Below are 10,792 nucleotides of genomic sequence, written 5' to 3'. Positions count from 1 at the left end.
CAGAGACAAGAGATTCATACTGAAAACAAGAGGTCAAAGTTTAATATAAATACGTTTCACTATAATGAACCTCTGAGCTTGGGTTTATGTGTGAGTCAGTCACACATGTGTACCAGAGACAGCGCTCCTACTATTTTGGATATGCATAGATCAATAAGAGAGATACAACACAAACGTAGAGTTTACAGTCACAGAAACAGTGTTTTTGCATGTTATTCAAAGACTAATCAAGAATAGTGTACTTTATATTCCTGCAACAGTTCCTTTCAGATTTAAAATAAGACTACCTTTCTAACATCTTTCATTCATGATACAGCTGTGTAAAACTCAACCTGAAGATACTTTCAATCTGCACTCATTGGCAGTCCATCCTAATGAAAGTGTGGATCAGCTGCACACTTCACACAAAATGAACATCACTTTGACAAAAGCAAATGGAGGGTCACAAAGTAATTGTGATGGATAACAGCTCTTAACCAAATTAAAAAATCTTTAAAAAAGGAAACACGTGTCAAAATCCCAAAACTTTGGCACGCTATAAAAAGTGTCTACAAGGTTGCAGTGAATGTACCAAAACATGCAAAGACACTGGAGGCCCTTATATGCCTCATTAGGTGGAACCATTGGAGTACCTGTGAGAACAAAGACAGGGCTAACAAATCAAAGTCAGTGCATAGAAGGTTTACAACAACAGTTGTGGGAAGAAACGGTGCGGCTTGATAACTTATACATTTGACATGACCGTCTTTTACGCACAGTACAAACTGATCTAATTTTGGCGATTAAATTGTAATAGACTAAAACATTTAACCCTTTTTCAACTAGTCTCTATTGCAGATGTTTTTCCATCACACACACACTGCAATCTTTCCTAACAGAGACATTTCAGTCATTATCACATCTCAAATGTCATCAAACAAACCAACATTTGCCTCAAACTTTGTAAGCTTAGATGCACCTTCCTAGTGTTAAAAATAAAGGTACCGAGAGAAGGACAACGCAGGTACAGGGGTCATATAAGAGCAAAAGCGTTTACAGCGGCTACAATCACAACAGTTCTTCATACCAGGAGTAACGCCCGTCACTGCTTCTCTTTGGAATTGTGTAGATATTAAATGTATTTAGTGCATTCCCTGAAGATTTTTCTGTAAAAAAAAGTCTGTCATCATCCCAGAGGATATCTTTTTCCATGCTATGTAAGGGTATGTCCAAGGCATCACTTCTTAGGGTTGTCCGAGTTCAGCCATGAGCCGTCCTCCTCCACTTCCCGCTGGACGACCAGCAGCATCTCTGCCACGTCCTGAGAAAGCTGTTCGCTGAGAAATGTGCTGCACAGAAACAATGACGACAACAGGGAAAAAGTTAGAACAACATGGACACAGACAGAGGGCAGAATACTGCAGCGCTCTAACACAAACAGTGAGGTAAGCCCCATGTGACCGCTCATATGGGATGACTCACATGCGGCTCTCACCCAGAACAGACATAATATGTCTGCTCTGAACGGACATTTTGAAGATGTGAATGCGCATTCTTACCGTAGTTCTGCCTCTCCCCCAATACAGAGAGGGCTCTTCAGTTTGGAGTCCAGGTTGTAGTACTGTCCGTTGACTTGCCGAACCGCGAGCCAGTGCCGCCGTCGGAGTGGGAGGGACACGATCCCCAGAGACACCCGGGATGGGACATTAAGAATAAAACCATGGACCTTTGACATGCAAAGGCTCTGAACCGTCCTGTATTAAAAAAGGGAGAATGGAAGTATCAAACAAGATTTCCACCTTGAGATCTCCTTAGTTATCTATCTGTTATGTTTAGTATGTTCCATGGTGGACTGTTTCATTAATTCACCTGAACCTGGTTTAACAATTTCCCCAAATAAATGCCTAATACATAGCTGTAGATAGTTAGGAGTGTAAGCAAAAGATGAGTCAGGCCTCATATTTACAGCGCAACATGCCTTGGGGTTGCATTGCATGATGGTCTAGTATTATGGCCTACTACTTGTGCAGAAATGGGTGTTTCCATCTGTCTGTGAGACTAAAAAGATATATAAATATAACTTTTCCACACATTTCTCAGAAAAAATGTCCTTCTGTAACTAAAGACAGCTTTGACTAATCTCTATGTGTACATTTAATATTGAAATAATTATTTAAATAAGTAATGCATATCCAAATACAGTAAGTAATCTGTGCTTTGGTGTGGACCGCGTCTCAAACACAAAAAGCTTGAATTGTTTCCCCTGGGCTCAAGACTCAGTGTGTCTCACCTGCGTTTGTCCCACCACACTGCAGCCAGTTCCCGGCTCTGTAGGGCCGCCATGATGACGTTGACGTCATAGTTTCCTGTTCCTAACACTGAGCGATGAGGGTTCACCACACACTGTGGAGCCAGCCTGCAGAAAAGGAGCCATAAAGCATATTAGAGACAAAAAAAAAAAAAGTATTTGTTGCAGCCACGTTTTAATGTTGTCCTATTGCTGCCAGGTCTGTTGGCACCATATGGTATTTTCTGCAAATACATCTCCAAACTCAGGGCTTAAATCTAGAGCCCAATGTAATGGTTATGTAACTGGGATACAGCTACATGTTATATTTCTAAAACGGCCCTTCATTTTAATAAAACATGTTTCCGTGAGTTGAGTAAGTCACAGGGTTTAATTAAATAGGGTAAATTATTTCGCCAAGATCACAAGCTTCATGAATCATCTTGTTTCATAGTCCATTCAGTTAGTTAAATACTTCCTTAACAACAGTCACACTAAATGACATTGCTCTTTCAGTGTGAAATTGTGCCACTGATGTTTTTTCCTGAGGGTTAATGCTATATAACACAAAACAATAAGAAATCCTGTGACTGGTTCATGTCGGTTATGTTACGACCCTGGGTCGTTATGTCATTTGTGTGCAGATATTCTTCCCTCCTCCTGTGTCTGTGAGTGTGTGTGTGTGTGTGTGAGTGAGCAAGCAGGTGGTGCCTGTTAGCTGATTAGCTAACTTCAACATGCTGATTGGTCCACCTGAAGAAGAGGGGAGCATTTAAGCTGTCATGCAGTCCCTCTGCCCTCTCTCTGACTCGACTTCTCCTACTCCCAACATTGTTGCGTTTATATCTGTCCTGTTGTGGTCCTACTTATACCGTATACTGGTCCTCTTGCTTGTCTTCAAAACCTCAGAAAAGAAACTACTTTAACCTGTCCTTGTTGGACACGCTTTAATTTATGCGAAAGTGTGAAACTCTTTTCTTTTGGTTAATTCTCGTTTTCTCCTGTTTATACGTCAGAGTAGGTAAGAAGCCTGTACGTTTATTTTTCTTATTGGTTAGGCAATATTTTTGTGTTCAGAGATTTGTTTGTTTTGTGGGTTGTTGCGCTTCTTTGTAAAAAAACGTTGGTAATTAAATTTACCAAACGGCATTCTCTGTCTCGGTGTCCATGTTCTTGGGAGTGGGGAGAGTGCAAATGTTATGCTGCGCCTAGGTTCCCCTAGACCTGGGCGTAACAGTTAACACACTATATCTGAAACAAATTCAGGTTATGAACAACATCCTTATGTTACTTGATAGTGAAGCCACATAGTGTTCCCTTCCATGTGTTAACAGAGAATGACTTTTGTGTTAACATTTTTTTAAATGCATTTCTTTAAACCTGTTATAGAGCTGCAGGTTAGAAATTCATAGGTATTTTGTGAACCATCAGACTTCCATAAATCAGAAGATTAAAATGTTTGGGACAAAACAAAGAAACATACTCTTTGACGGGCAGTGTAACAATTGCAAATACCATATTTATTCAATTCAATTTATTTTCAAACGTAATTAATTACTTCATTATTTTCCTGATGTTTATGTATTATAAGCAAATTAATATTCTTTAAAGATTATATATATATATATATATTTAATAGCATATCTTATCTTAGTGTATTGAAATGTTTATGTTCTTTTAGTAATGCCTCATTTTTGTTTCATTTTTTTTGTATTTTTGTTATGAAATTATGTTTTGGAGGGTACTTCAGAGCTATACACAACACAATCTAGAAAATATTCGGTTATTTTATGTTATGATACCTAATGTGTTTCGCATGCATATTTTTAACTTGCTTTATATAAAGGAGTTAAATGTGTTTTAGCTCCATGACAAGACACACCGACGTCTCCTCCCAAAGTTACCCTACCGTTTGCAGATGTCATCGGCTGTCTCCTTGGTGAACACCCGCTCCTGGAGCACGTTGTTGAGAGCATGGATCGCACACAGCTCCAATCTTTGTTTCTCATGAAACACTTCTCCTTCGCTCATTCTAAAGCTAAATACACACAAAGAAAACAGAAAATAAACAGATAAACATTAGCTGTGATAGTTAGCTTAGTTGCTGTCCCAGCACAGTCCATTCATGCTAACGGTAAGTTTAGAGTCGTTAGCTTACTGTAACGGAGGCTAAACCGTGACAGCCCGCTGGTTATACTCTGTGTTCGGACAGCAAAACAACGGCAAAGTGAACTATTATTAATTGACAATAGCTACATGAAGCTACTGACCTGCTGATAAAGCGCTTCCCCGTTTTTTTCAAAAAAAGATGCTGGAGTCTGACAGCTACATCCAGAAACCGGAAGTAGATCCGTTGTTTTTGTTGTGATGTGCGGGTGTCACACCCATGTATGGTATTCTCAACAAGAGTGCAAAAAAAATCCTCTTTTCCCGTCGTTTTGGATATTATATCCGTTCAAATATATATACAGTTAAATAAACGTCATGAAGTTATCTTCTAACGCACACTAACGTTCTCAGTCCACCAGTCTGTGCACGTTGTGTTGAAGCGCCCCCTAGTGCCGAGCCTGCTTATTATGGTGGTGATTACATTATGTTGAATACAGGAAACTATCCCACACATTTGGAAACATCTGCAATATCACATTTAAAAAGCTTTACTTATGTCTAATGTTTTATTTGTTAATGTGTCAAGTTCATTTTTCTTCTGTAGCTCAATTCATTACTTAAATCAGTCAGTTTATTGAACAACAAAAGAGTAATAATCTTTTGCTAAATTATGTAATATTTTTTCCCTGAAACATCTGACCAATTATCCTTATAACTTCATATGTAATTGTCTCTCATTTGTTCTCATTTTATGCACTTGTGTACATAAAGACATATATTGCATACTTCACACTGCTTTTATAAAGTGTTATGTGTTTAAGTTTTTTTTAATGTTATCTTTGTTTTTCCCAAAACAAATTCAAACAAATGACACACAAAAACATTTAAATGTATGTACATTGAGTGAATTGAAATGTAACAAAATACCCTATTGATACATAAATGCTGTAATACCACATTTACATAGTTATGACATAAAATAAATCAAACAAAAACACACAAACAAAACTATGGCAAAAGCAAACAAAATCAGATAGTTTGTGTGTTGCCATTTAAAAAAAAAAAAAAAAAAAGTGTTTAATTCTGAATAGTATAAGTAATATATATGAGAATATTGCTTGAAATGCACAATACGATACTAATGCCAAAGTGATGTTAGTATTAATTGTATGGTAAGTAAAATTAGAGTAAATGTAGTCCACATTGCACAGCTTAGATATATGCTGCTAACGGGTGAAATAGTCAAAGGTCCAGTCTATTGACTCGGAGTGTCTGAGGCTCTGAAGGCATCTCAGATGAATGAGTCATGTATTGAATGTTCTCCTTTGTTCAACCAGCACATCATTGAGTGGGTGGGAGGTATTGTCCAATATGACATGTACCTTGGACAGCATCTTCCTCTCTGACCCTGTCGTCAAGCTCCACTCCAACAACGTCACTGGTCCTGCAAATCGGTGTGTTGAGTGTGTTGACATTCATTACGCTCATGCACACAACAGCAAACAGCATAACCCTGTCTCAAAAGATAGAAGGCACATGTGTGTATGTATGTACACATACACACGAGATTGTATATGATGCTGTATTTAACTGAATTAGTTCATATTTCTTGTGATGTTGTATGAATATGTATGAATAAACCTGTATTCTTCTATTGATTGATGTTTAAATGTGTTATATAGCTTTATAAATTATGTTTGATTTGATTTTTCCTAGAACTGCTCCTCTTTAGATGTGATATGCAATACATTTGATTTTAAATGTTTAATTGTATTTTACTTATAGGCTATGAGGTTTATCTTTTCAATACTGTTCAAGGGTGGGAGTGAGTTTTTCAAACAGACCAATGGCTGAATAGCATCAGTCGTAATTTCGACTCGGATAGGCTGAGAGGGCTTCTAGCTGTGACGCAACGACAATAATGTATCATGATTGGCTCAAGGTCCCTGACGTGTAAACTAACTAAGATGCCCATTGGTCCATGGTCGTAGGTTAAACTGGGGATTGTATTTTTGTTCCTGTGTCAACGAAAAGAAGAAAAGAAGAGTAGCCAGTCAGACCCGGCTAAGTTTCATCAGAGATAGTTTTTTCACACATTACGGAAAGGTCTCCTTGTATCTGATAATAGCCATACATCCAACGCCTTAGAAGAACTCCTTTTGAAGATGGTAAGTCTGCTAGCCGAGTGTATTGCTACGACCAATGCTAGTAGCTGCTAGCTTGATCCGACGTTTAGCCGTCGCCAGCCGTCGAGCTTTTCATTTTGGTTGTGTCTACTTGCTGGAGTCTATGACCTTAATTAGAAATCGTCATCTACATTTGCATAATGTAATAGATAAACTGATTAAAGTACATACTGTATCATGCATTTCAAATAAACCGAGTGGCGTGTATATTAACGTTATCAGATACATGCTAGGCTAGTATCGCTAGCGGTACTGAAACACTAACGTAACGTAAAAGTTACCCTACGAGAGGAGAGTCTTTAACAGATGTACAATAACCCTACGAGTATACAAATGTTCCGTGGCTCTACTGATTGTATAATTGCCTGATTGTCTTATGTCAAACAAATGAAGTTATTTTTAAACTTTGTTTTTAGAGTTATGGGATGCTTTAGTGGTGTAAGAGCTGTGTAGCTCAACCTTAACGTCTCAATGTCTTTATTGTTAGGAGTTGAAATAATTATTAATACATAATGAAAAGCAAACGCATATAGATAACCCATTAACTCACCTAAAAGCCCATCAATTTGTATGTTAACCGCTTAAAAGGCAAACGATTCTCAATAGATGGTCAATGTGACTAAGGCCAGTCGCATTTTATTAATCTTTGTCTAGGTTTTATTGATAAAAACACTGATATTGAACAATGTGTTATTAAAAATGACAGTTGCGTCGTTTTTGTCAATGTGTTAAGCTTAACAGATTGATCGTCAAATTAATTTACCAGTTTTCGTTTTGGCACTTTTTTTGTAGGAAAAATAGAAATGCAGGTGCAAAACAGGTGTCCTGTAATGGAAATAAGAACACGATGAACTACTTTGTATAGTCTTTTTGATACGATGTAGGATACAAAATGCAACTCATAAGCAGTTCTAAATAACATTGACCGCCATTTAGTAGTAAAATTAAAATTAAAACTCTTGGAATTCAATGTTCTCAACTCTTGAGAGTCTGAGTTTACATAATGCACACTGGAGGTAACATAACCATCTTTCTGTCTCTGTCCAGAACTCCAATGTGGAGAATTTGCCTCCTCATATTCTTCGCTTGGTCTACAAAGAGGTTGCAGCGTTAGCAGCAGACCCCCCCGAGGGTATCAAGGTTTATCCCAGTGAGGAAGACATCACTGAGCTCCATACAGCCATCGAAGGACCAGGTAAGGATCGCAAAACTGTCGTACCAAACTGGCATCAGCCATTATAAGACAATAAATAAAATAAAAACAACTTTGTATACGTGTTCACAAGGTAAGAAATGTTGCATTATTAGACATTAAACAGTCTTCAGCAGAGAGAGATATGTCCTCTGTATTGTCTTTTATTCATTTCAAGCTCTCACACAGCTGTGCTTTTCACATCTTAGTTTTTGGTTTGGATTTATTTCTGTTGTTTCTGTCCGTTTCAGATGTTTTCTTAGGATATTATATGTCTGAAACCCTGGTCAAATGGAATTATTGAAAAGTCAATACTGAACATGCATTTTTACATTTTTATCAATTGCACCTGCTTTCTATCTGGTTACAAAAACATCATTCTTGATGAAGATACTTCAAAGGTCCACTTAAACAAGAGCTATGCCTCGTTCAGACAGACCATGAAAGATTTTCTGTTTTACGTAAGTTGACTCAGTTGCCGCTCCATGACCCTGTTTGTTGTTATGTAACAAGTATCGCAGTCAAGACATACTGTCCATGAGATTAATTCTTTATGCTTTGACAGAGGGAACTCCGTTTGCTGGCGGCGTTTTCCGAATGCGTCTGGTCCTCGGGAAGGACTTCCCTGCGGTTCCACCCAAGGGGTATTTCCTGACCAAGATTTTTCACCCTAATGTGGGTCACAAGGGAGAGATCTGTGTCAACGTGTTGAAGAGGGACTGGAAGGCAGAGCTCGGCATCAGACACGTCTTGCTTGTAAGAGGAACCATCAGTCTTTGCAGTTCTGAGTGTTAGCTGCGCTGCTGTCACTATTTTTACATTTCCATCTCCTTTATTTCCCCACAGACAATCAAGTGTCTTCTCATCCATCCGAATCCTGAGTCCGCTCTGAACGAAGAAGCCGGGCGTTTGCTGTTAGAGGACTATGCAGAATACGAGTCCCGCGCTCGTCTGCTCACAGAGATCCACGCCATGGGCCCTTCTGGGGCCCTTCAGGACCCTAACGACGGCCCCCAGCCAAAGAAGCACGCAGGTGACCCCATGAAGAGAGCTGGACCCAGCGCAGCACCGGTGCCAGCAGCTCTGGGCAACGGAGCGAACGCAGCCAGTACCACCAGCAATAGCAACAGTAGCACTAATAACGTAGCAGGGAAAAAGAAAGCAGATAAAAAGAGGGCATTGAGGCGACTTTAATACCTCTGCAAAATTCTCAGTGTGTGTCTGTGTGTGTACGTGTGAGAGCGAGTGTGTGTAAATATAATTATTGAAGTTTGCTTACAAGGTTTTTGTTCCCTCTTTTTACCACCTATTAAGACTTTCCACTTTGTACTCATACCTTAGCTTCTGTTTTGCCTCCAGTTTGTCCTGTTGGCATAACAGCTTTGTTAATTATTTCCATACCGAATGATAAAATGTTTGTTACTCTTTTAAAGGAAAGACAACTCCTTAACTGCGGAAATCATGCCATCCGTTGTATTTTGCCCTCGGCCTTTTGTGAATGAATGAGACAGGGAAAAGGTTTCACTGTGCAAATCATGGCCTCTAAAGTCTGTCCAATGAGATCTACCTACTATTGTCTCTTTTTAAAGTGTTTCCTGGTAAATGCTGCTGTGATAGTACTGTGTACTGCACAGCCAGGCTTAACCAAGATGTTGTTTTAAATAAAATGAGCTTTTCAAATTGACATCAGTGGAAATAATGGTAGAAGTTGTTTGTTAACTGAAACATATTTTTAAATAGTATTTTTCATATTGCTATCTGGATGAAGTAAAGGTATGGAAATACTTGGCAGTGGAGTATAAGAAGTCTGTTATGTGGTTCATGGAATCTCAACCACTTTTTTTATGTTAATATTTTCTAAAATGGTTTCTCTGTCTAGTATTTTCAAAGGTTATTTATAATCGACATCTTGTGGTTGTGTGTGAAGACCTAGATCAGTGGCTGTAAGGGAACAGTAGTTTGCCAGACTACTTTATAGAAAATGAAATATCTATTAGTTGTATTATAAATGCAGTGATGAGACTCACCCCTGCTTCCATACAAAGCAGTGTGTGTCTCAGGTACCCAGCTCTCCTACCAGCCATGTGGATACCTGAGGAGACAGCTGTACGACAAAGTCCACGTTTGATAGATCTTGTCTCCCCACTTGTAGCACTGTTCGGGTTTTCTGGGCAGGTTTTCTTTCCATACTAAATGCATGCAGGGCTTACATTTCCCAAGGAAACACACTGAAGCACACTGTCTTAATTTGGGTGGAAAATGTGCCTCTGAATCACCTGTCACTGCAGATTGTTGGCTGGATATTTTGTGTCCATTTAAAATTATTTAAATTAATAAAACATTGAAATACAAGAAGTTAAATGAGCAAAATGAGTCCTCTTATTTTGGGTTCTTTGCCTGCATAATAATGTATTCTAACATAACCTTATCTGTTCTGCAATAATAGGTGAATGGATACGGCTCTTACTGCTCTGTGACGTACAAAAGCACTTTATTTACCATATAGAAGTCTCCTGTTATGCAGTGATGGAATGACCATTATGAAAAATCTGTAATTGCATCCACCCCAGCAAAGCAGTGAGTGAAAGTGCACCCGGTAGAGCGTCATTGGCCCATAATGAAGGGCTCCACCAGCCTCTGTGCAGACGTGCAGCAGCCCATCCACCCACCTGTGTAGAAATAGCAGCCTGCAGGTAATTATCAGACCCTTCATCGACACCTGGGGATCCACATAGCTCTTACCAAAGCCTCGTCTTAGAACCGTTTACCTCCTTCCCTAATCTCTATGTCTACCAATACATGCTTGTCATTTTCCTTGCTGTTATAAAAAAAAACACATGTGTTTTTTTTAAATGTTCAATTATATGAATCTTCGGTCGGTGTTGTATAAGAGAATGCATGCTGGCTTTCCTTTTTCACTACAGTGTAATGCTATTAATTATGATTCATCCTGTAGGCCCGCAATGTGTGATCACTAATTCAATTGATGTAACACTCCTCAGTTTGAATCTGCAGAAAACCCAAAATCCGGTTTCATTC

The 10,792-nt window shown here is 38.8% G+C and overlaps 2 protein-coding genes across 3 annotated transcripts; one reads left to right on the top strand and one right to left on the bottom strand.

Annotated features, from left to right (window-relative positions):
• Positions 1-13: 13 nt before the first annotated feature.
• Positions 14-4,787, bottom strand: josd2 (Josephin domain containing 2). Of its 2 annotated transcripts, none has more exons than XM_034128061.1 (5): positions 4,537-4,787; positions 4,176-4,304; positions 2,270-2,395; positions 1,539-1,733; positions 14-1,328 (listed from the first exon to the last, which is right to left on the bottom strand). In XM_034128061.1, exons 2-5 carry the CDS (start codon positions 4,295-4,297, stop codon positions 1,217-1,219), a joined length of 555 nt encoding a protein of 184 aa, XP_033983952.1. In that variant the 5' UTR covers positions 4,298-4,304; positions 4,537-4,787; the 3' UTR covers positions 14-1,216. The 2 variants fall into 2 exon arrangements, with proteins under 2 accessions (XP_033983952.1, XP_033983953.1); XM_034128062.1 differs by having other exon boundaries at positions 4,425-4,542.
• Positions 4,788-6,337: 1,550 nt separating this feature from the next.
• On the top strand, positions 6,338-9,437 carry ube2s (ubiquitin-conjugating enzyme E2S). Its single transcript, XM_034128060.1, has 4 exons — positions 6,338-6,543; positions 7,609-7,756; positions 8,319-8,509; positions 8,600-9,437. Exons 1-4 carry the CDS (start codon positions 6,541-6,543, stop codon positions 8,945-8,947), a joined length of 690 nt encoding a protein of 229 aa, XP_033983951.1. The 5' UTR covers positions 6,338-6,540; the 3' UTR covers positions 8,948-9,437.
• The last annotated feature ends 1,355 nt before the right edge of the window (positions 9,438-10,792 follow it).

Source organism: Trematomus bernacchii, unplaced genomic scaffold, assembly GCF_902827165.1.
Source record: "Trematomus bernacchii unplaced genomic scaffold, fTreBer1.1, whole genome shotgun sequence".
NCBI classification, from domain to species: domain Eukaryota; kingdom Metazoa; phylum Chordata; class Actinopteri; order Perciformes; family Nototheniidae; genus Trematomus; species Trematomus bernacchii.
Note: the sequence above shows the minus strand (reverse complement) of the source record. Positions and strands in the feature narration are given on the sequence as shown.

Excerpts from the sequence above, each read along its gene's own strand:
- josd2 (XM_034128061.1), bottom strand. The coding sequence starts at position 4,297 with ATGAGCGAAGGAGAAGTGTTTCATGAGAAACAAAGATTGGAGCTGTGT. Across the intron at positions 2,396-4,175 it reads GCCGATGACATCTGCAAACG|GCTGGCTCCACAGTGTGTGG; the intron begins GTAGGGTAACTT and ends CCTTTTCTGCAG. Across the intron at positions 1,329-1,538 it reads GGGGGAGAGGCAGAACTACG|CACATTTCTCAGCGAACAGC; the intron begins GTAAGAATGCGC and ends GTTTCTGTGCAG.
- ube2s (XM_034128060.1), top strand. Across the intron at positions 7,757-8,318 it reads TACAGCCATCGAAGGACCAG|AGGGAACTCCGTTTGCTGGC; the intron begins GTAAGGATCGCA and ends ATGCTTTGACAG. Across the intron at positions 8,510-8,599 it reads GCATCAGACACGTCTTGCTT|ACAATCAAGTGTCTTCTCAT; the intron begins GTAAGAGGAACC and ends ATTTCCCCACAG.